The 21051-nt window shown below is 64.2% G+C and overlaps 1 protein-coding gene across 1 annotated transcript; it reads left to right on the top strand.

Annotated features, from left to right (window-relative positions):
* Positions 1–6208: 6208 nt before the first annotated feature.
* Positions 6209–20930, top strand: CRIP2 (cysteine rich protein 2). Its single transcript, XM_059821618.1, has 8 exons — positions 6209–6303; positions 16329–16423; positions 18417–18474; positions 18971–19111; positions 19283–19351; positions 19791–19885; positions 20155–20212; positions 20382–20930. The coding sequence occupies exons 1-8, from the start codon at positions 6261–6263 to the stop codon at positions 20447–20449; spliced, it is 627 nt and encodes a 208-aa protein (XP_059677601.1). The 5' UTR covers positions 6209–6260; the 3' UTR covers positions 20450–20930.
* The last annotated feature ends 121 nt before the right edge of the window (positions 20931–21051 follow it).

Raw genomic sequence — 21051 nt, forward strand, 5'->3', positions numbered from 1 at the left:
ACTCTCCACCTGGATCCAGTGCTCTGCAGGATGCTGGCGGCATCACAGCGAGCAGATATACAGGTCCTCGCCGGAGGGTTTCAGCCAGGTCACGCTTGTTTGGAGATTTTGCATCCAAGTGGTTCCAGCAGCAGTGGGTTTGTTCCCCCCTGCCTGTGTCTTGGCTGCCCCCATGCAGGACATCGAGAGGGGAGCACGTGGATGTGGAGCCGGGCTGGGCGTGTTTGCATGCTTGTTACCCTGCATCCTAGGAAAATGCCTGTAATGACTGGTGGGGAATGGGGGCAAATGCATCTTCCCTCTCGTGCTCCCAAGGGAGAAGATGGTGCTGTACAGGAACGTGGGGACATCGCGGTGCCTGCGTGGCACTGGGTTATGTGTGTCCAGCCCCATCCCTGCCCGAGGAGCTCACCACCAGCTGTGTCCTGGAGGTGGTGTACACATGGGCCACAGACAATGAAAACTGGCACCCGCTGTGCACGCTCATCCTGCCGCTGGGCCAGCTCCCAACACTGTGTTGCACCATGGCTGGCCCGACCTCTGGCCACAGGGTGTGCGGGAGGGGCCACGGGATGGGGAGAGCTTAATGGCAAACTGCCACGTGGTGCCTCGCATGGCCGGGAGCTGAACTTTGCCACCAAAGCCCAGTTGTGAGCACAGCACCTCCCCTGCGACACCCTTTCCTTCCCCCAGAAAAGCTGGGGGACAGCCGCTGGGGACAGCCGCCCCTGCGCCTGGCCACCCTCTGCACGGCCTCCCCCCTGCAGCCAGGGCTGGCTGTAGCCCCACCACGGTACCCGGCTCCAGGGGGGGTTTGAGAGCTGTGCTCCCATCTCTCCAGCTGGTTTGTGGCCTTTTTTTGGTTAGAGCACTGCTTTTCAGGCACATGCATCCCGCCTTGCAGAGGCATCACACCTGCTTGATGGAGGTTCACGTGCTCCACACCAAGTATCTGCATCCTTGATGTCTGCAGGCAGCCTGCTGGGATGCTTACTGGCCCTGGGCGGGCTGGCAGCTACAGCCCCTTGGGAATGGGATGCAGGGGCGATGGGAACATCCATTCCTGCTTGCAAGGACAAGTGGGATGTCCATAAACATCTTTATCGCAGGCGTGACAGTGCTATCTGCCCTGCCCGATAATGGTGGCGGCTCAGATGCCTTTTAAAGGAGAGAAGAGACAAGTGGACAGTTGGAGCTCCAGATAGCGGGCGCCAGGGCCAGGTGGTGACGTGCTGAGCCCTGGCCGGTGGCATGTGCTGCTTGACAAGACCCAGCTCTTGCCACCCCCTCGGCACGCTCTTGCTCCGATCCTCCATCTTCCCATCTCTTGCTAATCCTTCCTAAGCCCCTGGGCTCCCGAGCCGTGTACTTATCCCTCAGCCACCCTTTGGCAGCACGGCTGGGTACCGGGCATGTGTGGGCTGTGTTGCCCCTGCGTGAAGCTGCCTCCGCGTCCCAGCCAGCCCGGGGCTCCCTGGGTTGGGGAGCAGGTTTCCCCCGCTGCAGGCAGGGTGCTGCCCTGCTCGCCCTCCTCCACAGCCCGGCCTCGGGCGGCCGCAGGGACATGGGGTGGCTGGATCCGGGCTGGCAGGTGCTGCACATCCAGGAGGGCTGTGCAGAAAAAATAAAATAAAAAATATTTTGCCTGGTTTTGTAAAAGGCTCCTCTGTTGCATCCCTGAGCACCCGCCAGGAACCACTCCCAGGCCAAGGATGGGAGCCCAACCGGTTTTGCCATGAAGCTACTGCCAAAGGGCGAGGACTGAAGCAAAACGCGGGCAGAGCTGGGGCAGCCGGCGGTCAGCGGCTGTCACTCGCCGCAGCAGCTGGCTGCTCTGCCATTTGTCACCGTGAGCACCTGGCCACAGGCTGCGTCTGGGGACGCAGCAGGTTTAGCAGTGACAGGAGGAGCCAGCGTGTCACCCTGGGGGGACCCTGACATGGAGGATGGAGGGTGCCGGGCATGTGGGTGCACAGGAGGCACCAGCTGAGGGTCCGTGGGCCCTGCACAGATAACTGTCCTCAGGGCGAACCCAGTCAGCAGCAGGTTTTTTTCCTTAACCTTTTATCGGATGTTCCCCCCCCCCCCCCCCCCCGGGTCTCTTCTTGCCCTGTAACAAATCCAACTGGTCCTAGGTGCCAGAAACCATCAGACACAAGCAGAGGCGAGCAGAGGAAGGCTTTCCAGCCCCAGCTCCCTGTACAAGCGGCTGTGTCTCTCAGTGCGCGTTTTTGTGGTATTTGCATCTGAAGGAAGAAGAAAGAGCCAAGGGGAGTCAGCACAGGGAGGGGGAGAGGTGAGCCAAAGGAGAGGCAGCCTGGAGGGAGTTATCCCTTATTTATTCCTTACTTTCCCTTAATCTTCCTGCAAAGCTCTCTGGTTGACCTGCCCTAGGATGAAATCCAAAACGGCCTCACGCCTTTCGAAGGCTCCGGGGGGAAGCAATCCCTGCTTCAGAGTCAGCAAAACACCCCCTCCACTTCTCACAGCCCCCCTGGGCCCGGGGCAGCTGCGCTGCCCAGGGGATGACCACACGTGCTGGCACCAGCTTTAGGGACTGGGCTCGCTTTGGTCTCGGTCGCAGCCAGGAAGGGGGATGCTGGAGGGACGTGGCTCCTGCTCCGCTCTGTGCAGTACGGTCCCCAATTTATCGGGGAGGGCAGTGCTGGGCTGCCAGGCGCTCTGGAGGAAAGCCCCCCCGTGCCCCCTAAGCAGGTAATCGTGGGCACAGCCAGATCAGCAAAGATCGAACGTCAGTGCCCTGCGACGACGCGGTGTGTGCTGGGCCGGGGGAGCCAGCTGGCCACAGCGGCTCGGGAAACCCCGAGACTGCGCAGGGCTGGGTGCCATTGGAGGAAAATGGGTCACCCGCTGCCGGGGGGAGCGAGGGCCGGGAGGGACGGTCCCCGTGGCGGGCACACCCCTCAGCGTTGCTGTGGGGTGCATCGACCCCCTGGAAACCTCCCCTGGCTGCTGAAAAAGCAGCTTTGGCACCCGCTGCCAGGGAAATCCCAGCTCAACCCTCAGGCAGGGATGGAGCCCCGAAATTTCTGATGTAAAATGTATCATTTGCCGAAGGTGACACCAGGGTGACAGCACCCCAGGCCGGTCCCCAGCCTGCGCCTCCTGGTGTGATGGCAGATGTGTCCCCAGCCTGGACATTAATGCAGCTGCCTGGGGACCCGGCACAGCAGGGTCAGGGATGTCCCCTGTGTGCCGCTGTGCCACTGCATGCATCCCGCGTCCCCCCCCCCCCCGCGGCAGGCTGTCCCACGGGTGCGCTCCCGTGCCTGGCACCAGGCACGCTGGCCCCAGAGAAGCTGTGCCATCCCTGCTTGCTCAGCCATTGTCACTCTAGTCTCCTGTCCCGCTGTCCCTGTGGCCCCGGGACAGCCCTGCCCTTGGTGTGGGAGCATGCCGAGCCTAAGCCAAAGCAGATTAAGACACGACCAGCTAAAGCCACTTTGCTCCTGACGAGCATATCCGCTTGGGATTTAGCGCATTTGCAGGCAGGGATTCACACCTTTAGGTGATTTGTCTTAATTCCCCCCAGCCTCTATGTGGGAAAAGCCCTTGGTGGGTGAGATCCTGGCTGGGTGCTGGTTCTGCAGCGTGGCCAAGCCCAGGGTTTCACCTGTGGCTGCCCCACACATGCTGTCAGGTGGGTGCAGCCTCCCTCCCTCCTCCTCGTCCTCCTCCTCCTCCTCCTCCTCCTCCTCCTGCCTTCCCATCCCCCAGAGCTGGGACACCAGCTGAGATTTCCTACAGATCTGGAGGATTTAGACAGCAGAACCTTTTGGGGATGTCCCTTGCAGCGCAGGAGAGGAGCTGCTGCGGGCATGGGGATGATGCTGCTGGTGCCATACTGGCACCTGCCTGCTGCCATGGTGTGCTTTAGGGCAGCAGACACAGCAGGTACTGCAGAGGGACCCAAACGAGTGCCTGTGGGGCTGTGCCGGCCGGGGCAGCTGGCCTCCCAGAAATCAATAGCTCCGCAAATCCCCAGCTCCTGCCCTGCCCCGGTGGCTGCAGGCACGGGGGGTGGCTGTTGGCTGGGGCCTGGGCGTGCCGGCTCCATCCTGGGGCACGCAGGGCTCGGCCACCCCTCCCTGGGGCCGTGTGGGTCTGGGGCGTCCTGGGGGCACCACCGCCACCTGGCCCTGCGTGGGGACCCTGCAGGCCACAAAGCCCCACATTGTTGTGACAGCAGCTGGGTGCGGAGTGACGGGGACGCCTGGGTCCTTCCAACGCAGCAGGTTGCGTGGCCGATGGAGAAAGCCGCTCTCAAGCATCCCCGTCCTCCCTGGCCCTGTGCACGCGCAGGCCGGGGTCACCCCGTCCCACCCCAGAGCCCCGGGTTCCCTCCCCAGGGCTGTCTCTGCGCCCGGGGCCGGGCAGGCGCTTGGCAGCCGCACCAGCTGCCGGCAGAGAAAGGAGGAATTAGATGACAATGGCGGCAGAGGAGAGCCAGGCTGCTGGCTGATGAATAATGCAATGGCTTCGCTTTCGGGAGCAGCAGATTTCCTGTTTACCAACACCCGGCCCGAGCCTACGGGGTGGCGGTGCAGGGGTGCAGCCCCCGGAGCACCCCAGCCAAGGGCCCCGCCGCCCCGCTCGCCTCCCCTGAATACTCCCCTCCCGTGCACCCGCTGCCCACAGCAGCCCCGTGGTGCAGGATCCGGCCATCCGGGCACGGGGGTCTTCCCCTGGTGCAGGGGGTCTGCGCCTCACCATGGGGCACGTTTTAGAGTGGGCAAAGCCGGCACTCCCACCTCGGCATTGCTCCATGGCTCCCTGAGCATCCCTTTGCAGCGGCAGCCGCAGGGATTTTTGACATGGGCGTTTCCATGGCAACGGAGCAAAATGGCGCCTAGAACCAGAGGGCTGCTGGGCGCTGTGGCAGCCGGCGCTGCCGGAGCAGGGCTGTGGTGGGGAAGGGCTGAGGGTGCCAGGGCCGCGAGTGCATCTGCTCACCCCGCAGATGGGATGGGAGATGCCCGAGCCCCTCCGCTGGGGCTGGCCCCAGGACCAGCACCCTCAACTCGTGCCCCGGGGCCATGGCGTGCCTGTGATGGGCAGCGCTGCCCTGTGATGCCGTGCCATGCCATGTGTGCCAGGCGTGCTAGCAAGGCTGCCAGGAGACGTGCCTTCCTCCCTCCCCTCGCCTGCCTGTCGTCACCGCTATCTCTGCTCCCCCAGGGCCTCTCGCCCTCGTCCCCCCGCCAAGGTCTCCCGTATCAGGCCTGTTGTCCCGGCTACTTAATCTGGGTTTCTCGGTTACCCCATCCGGAAAAAATGTGTCTAAGAATACCCAGCGCAGGCACAGGACTTCCCGGGGCGGGGGGCTGCTGCCCACCCCCTCTGCGTGTGCCACCAGCCCCTGCGCCCTCCGTCCCACCCGGGCGCCATCCCGCCAAAACAGCTCCTGCACAGCAGTGGCTGCGAGCGCCCTGGCACTGGGGCTGGGCTCTCTGAAGGTGGCTGCTGTCAGGATGCAGCCGGTGGTCTCTGGGCCAGTGCATTTGGTGCTGGGCTTCCTCTGCAACCCCGAAGGACCACAGCAACCGGCTGTGCACCCCTCGGCAGCCACACAGTCCATCTCTTCCACCAGCCTAACCCTGCAGGGCTCGGTGTGTGCGCCGGGAGTTTGAAAGCACTCCCCCAGGTGCTCCCCTGTCCCTAAAAGAGGGGCCAAAGTGTCCCTTAGCTGTCCCTAAAAGAGGGAGCAAGATGGCTCCTGTGCTTGCTCCGTTTCTCGCACGGGTTCTGGGGCTCGTGGCAAGGGGACCTGCTGGTCCCGTGGGTCGGTGCCAGCCCACGGGGACGCAGGACTCACCCAGGGACAGGCGAGGTGGCACTGCTGCTCGGGCGTGCACTGGAGGGGACGGGGCACAGAGCTGGTAAAAACCACAAGTCTCCTTGCTTAATTGCAACCTTTTGGATTTTTGTCTCAGGAAAGGGGAATCGTGAGCACTTCCATCCTTTGGGCTTCCGGAGATGGGGAACAGGGCAGGGGAGCTGTGCCCCGGGCGGGGGCTCCGCCGGCCGGGACCGTGCACCTGCCGCGCTCGGGTCCGCGCCGTGCCGAGCCGAGCCGTGCCGTACCGAGCCGTCCCGGCAGACGCTCCGCGGGCAGCCCCGCCCCGGCCCCCCCCGGGGGGCGGCGGGGCCAGTGGGCGGGGGCCGGGCGGAGCGGGGCGCGCGGCGCGGCTCGGCTCGGCACAGCACGGCTCGGCTCGGCTCCGCTCCGCTCTCCCGCCATGGCATCCAAGTGCCCCAAGTGCGACAAGACCGTGTACTTCGGTGAGCGCACCCCCGGGGCCCGGCCCCGCATCCCCCTCCCCGAGGCGCATCCCCGGGACCCCCGCTCTGTCCCCGGTCCCCCATCCCGGAGCCGGCGCTCGTCCCTGCCTCCCCCTTCCCCAAGCCCCGGTGCATCCCCGGGTCCTCTTCTCCTTCCCGGCGCCGGGGTGTGTCCCCGGGTCCGCCGTCCCCAAGCCCGGCGCATCCCCCGGTCCCCGCTCGCCCGCGGTTCCCCAGCCGGGCGCACCCGGCACCCACAGCCCTGCCCGGCACCCGCTGCTTCTCCCCCGGGGCCCCCCCTCGCAGCGGCCGCGGCCCCTCTGCTCTGCTCCCCCCATCCCCGGGCTGTGCTGGGGGGTGCTGCCGGCTGGCCCTGGGGCGGGGGACACGGGGAGTGTGGGTGGCGGGGGGGTGCCGGGCACCCTCCCCTGCTCCCTGGGCTGAGGAGGTGAAGCAGGGGGTGAGGAGCCCTCGTTGGGATGTGTGCCCGCAGCCTGTTTTGGTGGAGGGGGCTCACGTCCCCGTGTACCCGCTGGCTTGGGTCTTAGGGGAGCCCAGCCCGTCTGACATGGACGGGGTGCTGGGCAGGGGGCTCCCCGGAGCCGGGGGGTCTCTTGGTGTGGAGGAGCAGGCGGTGGCAGGTGCAAACAAAACCTTCTCCCAGCCAGTTTGTTCCCATTCCCTGCAAACCTGGCTCCAGGTGTGCCGTTCACCCCTCCCCATCTCGCCTCTCACCCAGCCCTCTGCGGGCTCTTCCCGGGTGGGTGAGCTAATGAAGGGTTTGGGGTTTGTACGGGACTTTTTCAAAGGCAGCGTCTGGGCTTGGAGGTCCACCTCGGCATGCCCGGGCCAGCTTTGGGCAGCAGCGAGTCCCTGCAGGTCTCCAAGGGCCCTGCTTGGGGCTGTGGCTGGTCAGGATCTCTGGGAACCGGGGCTGGCGTGTCTCCCGTCGGGCATCCCGGGGTGAGTGCCACCACCCAGGTTGCAGAAGATGCCGGGGGCAGAGGTGGGGGCGAGGGCTGATCCCCTTGTGCCTTGGTGCCTTGGTGCCTCACCGCCGCTGCCCGAGGAGCCTGCCCCAGCCCGCTTGCCCCCTGCGTGGCGGTGCCCAGCCGGGAGCCTCCTGGGGAGCGACCTGACCCCCCCACCCCGGGGTGGGCATCCTCGGGGCTGCACTGCAGGCTCAGGGTGGCTCTGGGGATGGGTCCAGCGCTCCAGCCCGAGCTGCCTCCTGGGACCTGCTGGCCACGGGGTCCAGCTGGCCTGGCTCGGTGCTGCCTGCCTGCCCCCCTCCCTGCCCATCTCCCCCCAGGGTCCAGCCCCTGCTGCCTCAGCATGTTTGTTTGGTGGAGAAATACCAAAGGGTCCTGATGGTGCCCGAGTGTGTCAGGCATTGGTGCTTTCATTCCTTTCCGGCCATCTCCAAGTAAACACAGAGAAATAGGAATTTGCTGTCTTCCTCCTTTAAATAAACCTATTTGTTGTGGGGGTGGGAAGGGCTCGGCCCCTTGGATGTCTTTCCTTGTGTGAATCTTTTCCTTTTTAAGCAGAAAATAGCGTGTCCATCCAGCCAGCTGGGCACTGGCCCGGGGTCAGGGTTGCTCCTCTCGCTCTGGGGATGAGCCTGCCCTGCGGGGGGGGCTGGGGCCGGGCTTAGGGACCCCCGCCTCGCTGCTGGGAGAGGCCAGGCTGTGCCAGGAGTTGCAGCACCAGGCCCCAGCAGTGCCCACGCTCTTTCCCTTTCCCCATGTGTTGGGGGACTTGTGGGTCTCTCAGGAATGTGGTCTGGGGGGGAACAGCGCAGCCCCCAGCTGCATGCCGGCTCTTTCTCCCCGAGTGGGTTTCTGTAGGTGTAGTGGTCCGTGTCCAGGTCTCTGCTGCTCCTTGGCTTCCCTGTTCCTGCCCCCCCGGGGGACGCCTTGCCCCGTAGGCAGGGAGGAGGCAGGTGCCCTGCAGCCCCCATCACACACCTCCCCGCAGGTACTGCGCGGCCCCCGCTGCCCCTAAGAGAGACCAGGGGGTGAGTTGAAATGGGAGCGAGCCAAAAACTTCTCTGTGCTTGGAGCTGAGATAGGCTTGCGTGTGTCCTTGCAGACGCCTTGAGTTTTTCCTTGAGGAACCGCCCAGGCTCCAGCAGAATAAACCCAGGTCCGTTTATTTAACATGTAGAAACTGGACACAACCTCTGAGCCGCCTTTCCGGGATGCGGCTCCTGGGGTTTCCTCCCGATGGACCTCGTGTTTTGGTGGGAAGGCGATGGGAGCGCTGCACCCAGGGTTTGGTAACGCTTGTGAATTCCTCGGCTGGCCCGAAGCTTAACAGGGAGGTGATTCATAAAGCCCCGCTTGTTCGGGAGTGCTCCTCGCCTGTGCTGAATGAACGCTGGCAACTAGAACTTCTCAAATGCCTGGGATTGCAGCCGTGGGTCATGTGTGAGAAACGCCACCGCGTCCCATTCCCGGCCCTGCGCAGTGCCTGAGCGGCTGACCAACGCCAGCTATCGTGGGTACCGATGGAAAACTCATTTCCAGCCTGCCTGTTGCTTCATGCTCCCTGGAAAAATCCAGCGGGCTCCTCCCTGCGCAGTCAGGAGGATGTGGGCGTTTCCTGAGCTACAGAATGAGCTTTTTTCCTTTAAAAAGCACAGGGAAATATAAAAATAGTTTTCTGGCTTTTTTTCTGTTTTTTTTTCTTTTGAGGCAGGCTGAGGTCTGTGACATTGTTTCCAGGAGCGGCTGGGGCTGACTTTCCTGCTTTGGAGAGGTTGGAGGGATGAAGTGAATGTTTAACCGGAGGAGCAGCGCTGCCGGCGGCTGCCGGGGCCGGTTCCCATCCCGCGCTGGCAGGTGGTGGTGGGTTGGGGTTGGGGTTGGGTTTGGGTTATCTCTTCTGGCAGGAAGCGCCGGAGGAACCAGAGTCGCCTGAAGCCAAACAGCCGCACATCTCCCTAGCTCCCTTTTGCATCACTAGCCTTAAATGAGTTTTGCAGGGTCGCAGGGAGCCCTGGCCAAGCCTTTCCGCCTCCTGTCCTCTCTTCCCAGGGAACTGCGGGGGATCGCAGCAGCAGGGGGTTTCCTGTTTTCCCATCCCAAGTGCGAGGCAGGCAAAAGCCCCAGGGATGCGGCAAGCACACGTGCAGCAGGGTCCACTGGCGGGCAGCTTTTGGGGAGCTCTCTGCACGTGCTGTGGTGTCTGAGGGCCGGTGGGAGGCTGCTGCGCTGTTTGTGCAGGGATGGCTTTGGGAAGGGGGGTCCTAAAAGCATGTGGGAGTCACCCAGGAGCCCCAGGGCTTGTCCTGGCTGTGTCTGCAGCCGCAGCAGCAAGGCTGCTCTCTGGGGATGGTTTGCCGGTGGGGTGCCAGAGGAAGACTGAAGACATGGACGCATCAGCTGGGGAGCAAGGAGGGTCCAAGCCTGCTGTGCTCGGAGGATGCCGCAGCAGATGCCGCAGCAGATGCCTGACCCCGCTGTCACGCTGACGTCCTGAGCGTGCCAGAGGAGAGGGGTGCAGTGAGACACAGGGTGCAGCGAGGTGTGGGGTGCTCTCCCGGCAGAGCACCGCGCCGGTGGGTCAGCCCTGCAGAAATTCAAACTGCAGAAGCCGCTCTGCAATTAATAAGTAACCGCTGCCCTTGGCACCAGGCACTGGCTGTTGGGAGGCGGTGGCCCGCCAGCGGCCGGGCAGGAGGGCTTTATTTCGCTTACAGCCATCCCTTAACAAAGGAAGTGGCTCTTCAAGCGCAGCCGGTGTAGCAGTCCGCAGGTTAGCGTTGGCACGGCCCCTGGCTTGCCGGCACGAAGGCTGGCTGGGCTCCTTGGGTAACTGCCTTCTCCGATGTCTCGGGGCGGCTGCGCTCAGAGTGTGCATGGACCTCACGGAATGGTAACTAAGGATGCACCAGTTCTCTGCTCCCCGTGCAGGGCCCTGCCGGGGCGGGATGCCTCTGTGGGAAGCTGAAGGACGGGCTGATTAGCATTAGCTTTTCCCTTAGGAAAATAGCGCGAGCTATAGAAAATTATCTGTGGGAGGGCGGGATGGTGTGAGGTCTCGGCCCCCTTGCTCTCGCGCGCTGTGAAGTGCACGCTTTGCTGGAGCTGCTGGGGCTCCTGCACGGTGCGGGGCCGGCATCTCCTGTGCGTGTTCGCAGGCAGTTGCCTGCCTTGCAGGGAGCTGGGGCTCAGCTGCTGTGGGACACAGGGATCCATGTGGATGTGCCCGCAGGCGTTGCGGCAGGGGTTTGTGCTGGCAGGCCGGGGTGCCCTGCTCTCCCTGCGCCGCCAGCCTGCGGTGCCGGAGGCCCAGGGCTGGCGGGCAGCTCTCTGCCAGCCCGGCTGGTCCTGAGTGACTCCGTTTGGGGTCTGGTTTGTGGAGCTCTGCATCCACGTCTCGGGTCCCAGGCAGGTCTCGGGCAGAGCTCCTCATGTTCCCATCCTCCCTCCCTGTCCCTGGCAGGAGCACGGGGATGGGGAGAGGTGAGGTGATGGGACTGGAAAGGAAAGGCAAGGAAAGGCAGAGCAGGAACGCCCAAGCGAGGGGTAATGGAAAATCTGTCACTGCAATGTTGCAATCGAATACGCAGCCTGGAGCGTGTGCCGTGGTGCCGCTTTTGGCTGGGGTGGGGTGGCGGTGCCCATCACTCCTGCCAATGGGCTGGGAGGCCCTGAAGCAGCCAGGGAGGTGATGGTGGGGTCCGGGTCCAGGTCCCGGCGTGCAGGTGGGGAGAGCTCTCCCACCAGCCTGCTGTGCACTTGCCGGTGTCTCCACCTGCTGCGGCCCCCGGGGAGGTCCCGAGCATCCTCTCCCGCTGCCGTCTCTGTTCACACTGTAGTGCCCACAGCCCTGGGCCAAACCCTGCTTGGAGCTGGTTGTGCCCCATGGCTATGGGGAGGCAGCAGGGTGGGGAGGTGAGGAGCTGTGGGGCTGGAGGGGCACTTAGACAGGCTTGGCTGCTCCAGCATGTCTCCGAGTCCTGCTCTCGCTGACACGGGCCAGGAAACCATCTCATCCTCTCGGCGCTGCCCGCCAGAGATGGTATCTCGGCGCGCAAGAGGAACACCGTGCTCTGGACCAGCAATTACCCGGGGAGGGGTTTTGCTCACGTGCCTGCCCGTGCCCCAGCTCTCCGCTGGCCGCTCTGCCCCTCGCCGTGCGGCAAGGCGAGAGGAGAGCTGCAGGCTGCCTGGATTCCTGCCACTGGCTGGAGGTCCTGCCTGCAACGCCTCGCATGTGGGTCTGTGCTGCAGCAAGCAAGCAGCTGATTTCTTGGGCTCAGACCTGGCTGAACCCAACGCCTGGCAAGAAACACTGCCGATCATCTCCCGGCACAGCCACGGTCGAGCTGCCCGGCCTCAGAGCTGGAGGGATGCATCCCGTGCAGATGCTGCTTGATGAAGCACAGCAGCCCCATGGAAAATGGAGAGGGACTTGCTGGAGGGTGCCCTGGCCCCGTGGATCAGAGCAGGAGGTTGAAGGCTCACAGCCAGGAAAGTGTCTGCAGTAGGTGAGGATTTGTCGGCAGAGGGGCAGGGAGCGGCGGGGTGGACAGGAGCCGTGCCATGCATTGGGGCTGTGGCTGGAAATCAAACAACCCCCACTTGCGCCCGAGTGGCTCGGCTACGTGGGGGCTCGGGTCCTGGGGAAGACCTCGCCTCTCCGCTCGGCTGACAGCGAGGCCCTGGGGAGCAGAACCCCCCTCCTGGGGTATTCCTCGTTCCACCCCCCCGGCTGCGCTCCCTGGCGATGCCGTACTGAGCTGGCTTTGTTGCGCACTTGGAGGGAGCCCAGCAAGCGAGCGGCTCGGGGCCGGAGGCTTGCCTCGCCTTGCTGCGGGGGAGCTAAATATATACATCTTGGCCACAAAATCAGTGCGGTGTAACCGTCGGCACCGGCTGTGTGACGGGGAGAGGAGCTGCCTGGCCATGCCCGAGGAGGGGACAGGGTGGGGGATGTGGGAAGGCAGCGCAGACCCTTCCCGGGGGACTGGCGGGGCACTACGGCTGGCGGCACAGCCCGGCATGCCAGGAAATCCTCAAGCCGTCCCTCCACCTTTTCCGCCTCCCGGCCACAGTGCGAGGGGCTGTGGAGGGGATGAGGCTGACGGCTGCCTGGGCTCTCGGCTTTGTTTCCAGCCATTTGTTTCCACCAGGCTCCTTTCCCTGTGCTTCGTCTCTCTTATTCATTCCTTTGTGCCTGCGACTGCTTTGAAGCGCATCTGCAGTCGGTCTGACAGCATCCCTCTCCTCCAGGGATGCCTGTCGCTGGGTCCCTGTGGGGATTTGGCATCTTTATCACCAGACTGGGCCTTGTCAGCCCTTCCCCGTGTCCTCCCAGGGCCGCGGTGGGATGGATGGGGCGCAGCCCAGCCCTTTGCAGAGGCGCGGCTGCAGCTATGGTTGCTTTTGCTGAAGAAGCCTCTGGCTGGAAGCAGCGCTGACGTCAGGCTGTGGAAATACCTGTGCGAGGGCCCGGAGCCGGCTCGGCGTGGCCCCTGGCTCTGAGGCTGGGAGGAGGGATGCTCCCTTCCCACCTGAAAAGATGCACCCACCTCTGGCCCGCGCCAGCTGCCTTGCCCGGGCATGGCGGGTAATTAAGGGATGAGCCGTGTTGTCTCCAGGGTGGGGCTGCTGCAGAGCCGCGGGGAGCAGACTGCCTTGGCAACCCCCTTGGGCGCCTTCCTGCTCCTGGCCTCTGATTTTCCCCGGCTCTGGTGGTGTCCCTCGTTGGCGTGTGCTGCACGCCCTGCACGGTGCAAATGCACCCCACGGCTCTGTCCTGCAGCTGGCCATGTACCTGGCTGTGCCTCCACCTCTCCTCTGTGGGGGTATTTCCCCTAGGGGAGAGGTTTATTATTATCCATGGGCACCCGGTGTCCGCTGACGGCGAGGCGGGTAACCCAGGGCGGGCAAACCCCGAGTCACGCACATTTGGCAGAGGCCAAATTCCTGCAGCCGAGGACTCTTCTTTGCCCTTCCCGGTGGGCACTGCATGACTGGTTTAAATTTGGTGGGCTTAAGGGGAGCATCTTGCCACGGGCTGAGTGTGTAGGTGCAGGATCCAGCAAGCAGGGCAGGATGTGCGTGCCCTTGGTGTGATGCTGAGAGGACGCGGGCGCTGGCCCATCCCTTCTCGGCGTGGCTCTGGTGGCGGAGGCTGGGTGCGGCGTGATGCCTGGCTGAGCGAAGCCTGCACTGGAGCACAGTGCCATCCCATGCTCCCTGTGCAGAGCTGGATGGAGCCCGGGCGCTGCTTCGCCCCAGGCTGCTCTTGCAGTGCTGATGGCGGGGTGTCCCCCCGGGGTCAGGGGTGCTGACTCCCACCAGCAGCTGCCCAGGGGTCTTTGCCACGGCGGGAGGACGTGGCCAGAGACTTCTCCTCTGGAGCTGATGCAATGGTGGAGCAGATGTGGCCGGGTGACAGGAAATCTGGGTGCTGGTGCTTTCCCTCCGCCGTGATTTATGGGGCAGCACGGCCACGGGCGGGATGCCGCTGCCCTGGAAATGGGCTGGGGTGGCTCCAAGCTGCTTCCTCTGCTCCGCATGAACAATGCTGCCTGGAAAGCCGTTCTGGCTGTGCTGGCCCCGGCCGCGGCCCCCAGGAGCCCTTGTTTGCAGCCAGAGGATGCCTGACCAACCTCTGCGTGGCATTTCCACCCGCGGGCAAGGGGCAGACCCTGCGGTTCCCGGGCTGCCCCTGTGCCCCGGGAGCAGGACGGTGCACAGGGCCACCTCCTCCCTCCTGTCCCATCCCCTGCCAGGGGCTGCGGGTGCTGGGGAGGTTCCTCTTGCTCTACGTGGCCTGGGCAGGGGGGTGCATTTGTCAGGGAGCAGCAGGGATTTACAGCTGCCTGAAATATTATGGAGGGGGGGACACTGGGGGGGCATCTCATCTCGCAGGGGCAGGAGGGAGCTGGTGTGGGCTGTGGCCGGCTGTAATTGCAGTGGCCTCCGGAAAACATCCGCCGGGAGTTTCCTCCTTGCTTTGTACCCGGGGTTGTGACGGCACTGGGCCGGGGCGGCGGGGGGAGCCGGGGGTGACGCAGCCGAAGCGCAGCCTGGCCTGGCTGTGCATCCACTGTGACAAAGCCGAGCGGCTCTTTGGCCCCAAGCCCCTGGCTCGGCTTTCAGCTCATCACGCTCTGTTTCCCTCCCTGGCTGCGCTGGGGAGGCACCCGTTCCTGCTGGGGAGGGCAGGGGGGATGCGGAGCTCCTCCTGCAGCAGCCCCAAGACAGCGGGGTGCTGGGATCTCTGTGTCCCTCTCGCTTTTGGGGGGGCTGGGGGCTGTGTGCCCTGGGGCTGGTCCTCTGCCCCCAGGGGTGGCTGAGGGCTGCAGAGGAAGGGATCTGGCCCTGACCCCTTCCCTGTGTGCTGCCTGCTGCGAGGGGCTGGGGAAGCACGAGCCCTCCTGAGCCCCTGGGCTTGGGGGCCAGCAGGGATTTGCCCTGGCAGCTTTGAGCAGGCAGGCACAGACCCCTGGCTGTGGTGGGGCATCCCTTCGCCCTGCCATCCGCTCCCGCCTGGGGTTTTGTCCAACAGCCTGGACTCGTGCACGGCATCACCGGGAGGTTGGGTCGGAGCTGCTTCCAGCTGATGCTGGCCCCCCAAGCCCGTCCTCCATGTGCTTGCTTGGGGATGCTCTCGGGGCTCTCCCCTGCACCCCAGTGTGCCCCGGCTCTGCCCCCTCATGCTGCCCTCCTCTGCCACTGGCCACCCCACTTTGCACCGGGGCTGATTTTTTGGGTGGTGGCAGTTGTTGCGGCTTATCTTGGCTCCGCGGTGTGCCCCGGACGCAGCTGTTTGCCTTGGGAGGAGGGTGGCTCTGGAAGCCAGGACCTGCCTTTGGGAAGCTCTTGACCCCCATCTCGACCTGATGCAAACAGGTGACATTTGCTGAGGTCCTCGGGGGGGAAAAAGGGCTGGGAAACCCGCTGTCACGGAGGAGGTCTTCTTGTAGAGCAGGGCCAGGCTCCGGCTGCGCTTTTATTTGCTTGTTAAATATTTTATTTGGCTCTTCTGATTTAGTTTTACTGTGGCTTTAACAGGATCACGCTGTTTTCCAGCTGTCTCCGCACATGTGTGGGGGAGAGGGAGGGTGAACAGGAATCAGTGGGGGGCACGGGGCAGTGCCTGGCCCCCCAGGAGCTTGGAGGAAAGGAGGGACAGCGTGAGGCCAGGGGTGCAGGATGAGGACTGGCAGTCCATGCTACCTCCCGGGGTGCTCCTGGAGACAGACGTACAGCTTGGGACCAGCTGGAGGAGGTGCATTTTTGTAACTGGTCTCAAAGCATTTTCCTTCCCTGAATTTGCTCACTGATGCTTTGAAACTCTTTTCAGTGCTGGCAGCGAGTTGCTCTGCAGGTTCGTAGCACTCTGGGGCAATGCAGGGACCATGCCCACGTACCCTTCTGCATGTGTGCCTGCTCCTGGGCTGGGGGCAAGTGGGGAGCATCCGCCTGCCCAAGAGAGGGGTGTATTCCAGGGCCAAACACCCACCCTTGGTGACGCTGGAGGCTGTCTACTGTCCTGTCCTCCCGGCAGGAGGGTGTCCTGGGAGCAGCGCCGGGGTAGCTCTGGCCAAGGGCTGGCACCATGGCCGTGGCTCCCCAGGGAGCACAAGAGGCTGGGTGCGTGCGGGGAGGCATGACTAAACGGGTGGGGTGGGCATGGTAACACCAAATATTTGAATGGGAGCAGGGTCATTCTGGGTAACGTGGCGGGTAAAAATAGATGCAGGGGGTAGAAAGGAAAACGCTACCGTTGCTGGAGTGGTGTGTGGGAAAAGGCGTCTCTGCGATGGCAGAGATGGCGCTGGGGGGGTCAGAGGCTGAGGGGGCCTGTGCCCATGGCCTGAACAGCCCCAGCGACCCTGCGGCTGCAGCAGAGTGGTCCCTGCAGCGTGGATGATTTGCACAGTGTGCCGATGAGCAGCCCCCCTTGAGCACAGCCCCCCTTGCTGCCCAGAGCCTGGCTTCCCCAGGGCTTTAGGAGGTGCTGGGCAGTCGCTCACCCCTCTCTCACGTTCCCTGCAGCTGAGAAGGTGTCCTCCCTGGGCAAGGACTGGCACAAGTTCTGCCTGAAGTGTGAGCGCTGCAACAAGACCCTGACCCCGGGTGGGCACGCTGAGGTAAGAGCCGCTGGGGTAGATGGGGTGGGGGAGCTGTGCTGCCATGCAGGGGTGGTCTGGTGGTCTCTCCAGGGCTCTCCAGCACCCCATGGACGGGGAGTCCCAGGAATTGGGCTGGGGCAGGTACCCGATGCCATGCGGATAGGCTGTCCCTGCAGCACACAAGCCCGGGAGTGCACGCTGTGGCTTCAAATGCTGCTGCTGCAACCTGTGGTGCTCAAGAGCTCTTGTGCACAGTTCTGGGCAAGCCACAGAGTGGTGCTGGCACCACGGGTGGTGCCCAGCTGTGCCACCCCGGTGTGGGCTCCCAGGCAGCCCGCGGCAGGGCTTGGCATGCCCTGGCAAGCACTGGAAGCGGCACCGTGCACCGGGCAGGCTTGTTTGGGCATTGCGCCGGCTTCAAAGGTGTGCGGGTGCTGAGAGCCTGCACCGGAGTGTGGTTAAAACCACCAAAAATCAGGGATTCGCGGGTTGCCATGCCGATGCTAGCTCGGCACTGGTGCTTTGGGTGCCCTGGGGCTTGCTCTGCAGCAGGATGCCACCGTGGCTGCCGAGCGCGAGGGTGCCGTGCTGGCAGCGGCAGGTGCTCGGGCCTGGGAGCAACTGTGTTTTTCTTGTGCGATGCCCCAGCGTGACACCCGGTGCCCTGGGTTTCGCGCAGCGCCTGTCATGCCAGAGTGTCACCAGCTCTTTAGCGCGGTTTCAGCACGCAGCACAGCCGGGGAGCGGGCGGTGGCGGCAGGGACAGCCGTGCTGGTTGCCACCAGCCCATGGGGGGAGTGGGGCCGGTCCTGCCGCCGAGGATGGGGCTGTGTGGGTGGATCTGTGCTTCGGGCGGGTTAAGCCCGGGGGATTTGCTGCTTCTCCATGTAAGGCTGGGTTCTGCTCCTGTGGGGGATGGCAGCCAAGCCCCCACCAGTTGTGCCAAGAGTAGGATTTGGCCTTTCCCTGCTTTTTCTCCCTCCTTTCAAGCCAGCGTGTCCGGCCGGGTTGGAAAGGTGTCGCGGGGAGACCGGCTAAATGTTTACCCTCCCCTCTGGCATGGTAATGCTGCGAGCACACTGATATTTATGCCTTGCAATATTTTGCAGCTGCCTGCTGCCAGCCCGCTGCCTGCGCGCTCCCCCAGCCTTGCCCCCGGCCGCTCCCAGCCCTCGCCTTCAGCACGGCTCCGCTCAGGGAGGCGAGGGAAGGGACATCGCTTCTGCTCAGCTACCGCCCTGCCCGTTTGGGGCGAGGTGTCCTTGCCTTGCAGCAGAGGGGATGGAGGGCTGGAGCACGGGGCACAAAGCAGGGCTGAGATGCTGGATGGAGCCGAGCAGGCGGTGGGGTGGGCTCATGCCTGAGGACGGTCCGAGTGGGTTTTCCACACGGGGCGGTGTGTATGGCTGCCCCGCTGGCCCCCTGCCCCAGCCACAAACGCTCTTTCTTTTCTCTCGGGCTTGGTTCCTGCTGGCCCACGAGAAACGGCTGTGGGGAGCTCCAGGGCTTATCGCCCGCTTCGTGCCTTCCTGCGGTAATTGCCCCCACCGATAGCGGGGTCGATAGCGGCTGGGCTGGGGGCCCACATGGGGCCTCTGATCTCAGGCCAAGGTGGGGGGAGAGGCAAAGCTCGTTGGAAGTCACGGTGCTCTGTGCGCCTAATAACGGCCTGACTGCGCGCAGGATGCTGAACGGGCAAAGTGACGCCATACTGGGTCCCGGCGGCACGCCGCTGGGTTGGGGCTTGGAGATGCCTCTCAGCTGAGCTGCCGCGGGGTGCTGGTGCTCCAGCCCCGCAGAACGGCACGTGCAGAACAGCTGGGGTGTTTGATGCAGGCAAAATCCTTGAGTGCTCGGGTCGGGTTAAGCTGTTGCTGGCAGACCCGCAAGCTGGGTACATTTTGGGGTGTAGGCATGGCCATGGTGGTCTCTGAACACCAGTGGAGACAGATGCAATCCGGAGGGAACCATGGTCACTGCTTGGCATCCTAACACTCCCCTCTCTCCCCAGCACGATGGGAAGCCCTTCTGCCACAAGCCCTGCTACGCCACGCTGTTCGGCCCCAAAGGTAAGTCTGTGCTCCCCCCATGCCTGTGCAGCCGTGCCCAGGGCTGCAGGAGGGGCCAGATCCCCCCATCCCCACTGGTGGGGAGCCGTGGCCCCAAAAGCACCCCAGGAGTCAGGCTAGCATGGGCCGAGCATCAAGCCAGCGCTTTGCAGTCCCAGCCCTGCTGTCCCCTTGTGCAGAGGGAGAGGAGAGCTGCTGGAGGGAGGGAGGGAGGGAGGGATCCATCCTGACAGCTGTCCCTTTTTTTTTATATATTTAAAAAACAAATTCCCATTCAAACAGAAGGTGGAGTTGCTCTCCTATCCCAGACGTGGCTGGAGAAAGCCTGGGTCAGGAGCAAGCAAGCTGGGGCCAAGGTGCAGCTGTGTCCACAGTGGCCCTGTGGCTCAGCGGGGCTGGGGGAAGTGGGACAGGGGGAGGTGGGACAGGGGGAGGTGGGAGGATGGAGACCCCGAGCGCTCGCAGGCCACTGCAGCCGCTCTCTGCCCCACTGCAGGGGTGAACATTGGCGGTGCCGGGTCCTACATCTATGAGAAGCCGCAGATCGAGGGGCAGACCGCTCCGGGACCCATTGAGCACCCGGTGAAGGTGGAGGAGAGGAAGGTGAATGCTGCGCCTCCCAAGGGACCCAGCAAAGGTGAGGGGCAGGGCAGGATGGGCAGCCTGGCCCTCTGCCGTGGTGTTCAGCCGGTCCAGAGCCACCATGTTTGGCGATGGTCTGGAGTGCAGTATGTGTGCGGGGGGTCCTCTGCACCCATGTGCCCTGGCTGAGGTGTCCTTCCACTTCCCATGCCCTCTCTCCTTCCAGCCTCCAGCGTCACCACCTTTACCGGGGAGCCCAACATGTGCCCGCGCTGTGGCAAGAGAGTCTACTTTGGTAAGGTGGCGAGTGGGCAGTGGGTGCATGCCCCAGGGTGGCATGGACCCACGGTGCTGGGGCTCCGTGCAGGACCCCTGGGGCATGCAGAGGGGCTGGGAGGGGGTTTTGGCTCAGAGATGGTGTTGGGGGCACAGAGGGATGTGTCCGAGGAGCCTGCAGGGATGGGTCCTCTTGGAGGAGCTCCTGGGTGCAGGGCTTCATCTGCATCGTGTCCCCTGCTGTCACCTCCCAGGTGGGTGGCGTGGGCTTAATAGCTGTCCTGGACCAACCTCTCACCTCTGAGGCAGCAGAGGGGTGGGAAAGACGTGGGGGGCTGGGGTGCACAGGGCTGTCTCTGGATTTTGTATGCAGAGGTGATGTCCCCACGGGGCGTGCTCCCTCTCGGCATGTGTGCAGGGGGGGCTGGTGTGACCCTCCCTCCTTGTCCCCACTCTAGCCGAGAAGGTGACTTCGCTGGGGAAGGACTGGCACCGTCCCTGCTTACGCTGTGAGCGCTGCAGCAAGACGCTGACTCCGGGGGGCCACGCCGAGGTAGGGATGCCCTGGCCCCCAGAGCCTTGGGCAGTGCACATGAGGGATGCCGGCGGGGCATGGCTGAGCTGTGCTGTGCCGCGCCAGCGGGCAGCCCCTGCCTTTGCGAGAGGGCAGGGCTGGCAGGAGCAGCTCCTGCAGTCTGGGGGGGGCTGGGGTATGGGTGTCTGCAGGGGTTGAGCAGAGCGGGAGAGGTGCCCAGCCAGGGGGACTGACCTTTCCCCGGCCCCCCGCCCCGGGTGACACGCTTCTCTCTCTGCCCCGCACAGCACGATGGACAGCCGTACTGCCACAAGCCCTGCTACGGGATCCTCTTCGGGCCAAAGGGTGAGTGCCTGGGGGCACGTGAGGTGGGGAGCCAGTCCGGGGGCATGCACCCCACCTGGGCTGCCGCTCTTGATGCTCATGCCACCGCTCAGAGGGGACATCTCCCTGGAGCGTGCCACCTCCCCACCCAGGTCCTCACCCTCCTGCATCTCCCCCCCCTCCCGTGCAGGTGTCAACACCGGAGCTGTGGGAAGCTACATCTACGACAAAGACCCCGAGGCGAAGAACCAGCCTTAGACGGCGTCCCCCCACCCGCCCGCCCGCTCTGTGCCCCCGTACTAACCTCCTGCTCGCAGCCGGAGCAGACCCTCGCCAGGCTGGCCACGGAGCTGTGCTCTCTCTGCTGTCTCTACTCCGGGCAGGATGGCCCTGCCCCCCGGGTTATATATCATAATCTCTAATATAAGCTTCAGTGTTTAAAGGCAAAGGTAGAAGGTGTCTCTGGTGGTTCCCAATGCGCTCTGCCCTTCCCAGCCCTCCCACCAGCCCCCCAAGTGCAGGAGGCAGCGGGGCGGGTGTGGGGATGTTACCATGTGGAGGGGATGGCGGGTGGCACCCGAGGAGCTGAGAACGGGGAGAAGGTGGTGGCAGGAGTCCCACCATGGGAGGGTGCTTACCACTGCCCCCCGCATGGAGGGTGATGGAGCCAGGCAGGAGTCCCGCGGCACTTGGGGATGGGGCTGGTAGTCAGGGCACCCAGCCCTGTTCCTCGCCAGCCGCTGGGGACGTGTGAGTCTCCTTGAGGGCTCTGGCCCATCTGGCATCACTGCCCTTCTCCAGGCCCTTCCCGGGCTCCATGCCCTGGCTCTCATTCTCCCCAGGGGCCACAGCCAACCCCA

Source organism: Gavia stellata, chromosome 10, assembly GCF_030936135.1.
Source record: "Gavia stellata isolate bGavSte3 chromosome 10, bGavSte3.hap2, whole genome shotgun sequence".
NCBI classification, from domain to species: domain Eukaryota; kingdom Metazoa; phylum Chordata; class Aves; order Gaviiformes; family Gaviidae; genus Gavia; species Gavia stellata.

Bases quoted from the DNA above. Each gene is read 5' to 3' on its own strand.
- CRIP2 (XM_059821618.1), top strand. From the start codon at position 6,261: ATGGCATCCAAGTGCCCCAAGTGCGACAAGACCGTGTACTTCG. The intron at 6,304-16,328 runs GTGAGCGCACCC...CGTTCCCTGCAG, and splicing joins CGACAAGACCGTGTACTTCG to CTGAGAAGGTGTCCTCCCTG. The intron at 19,352-19,790 runs GTAAGGTGGCGA...TCCCCACTCTAG, and splicing joins TGGCAAGAGAGTCTACTTTG to CCGAGAAGGTGACTTCGCTG.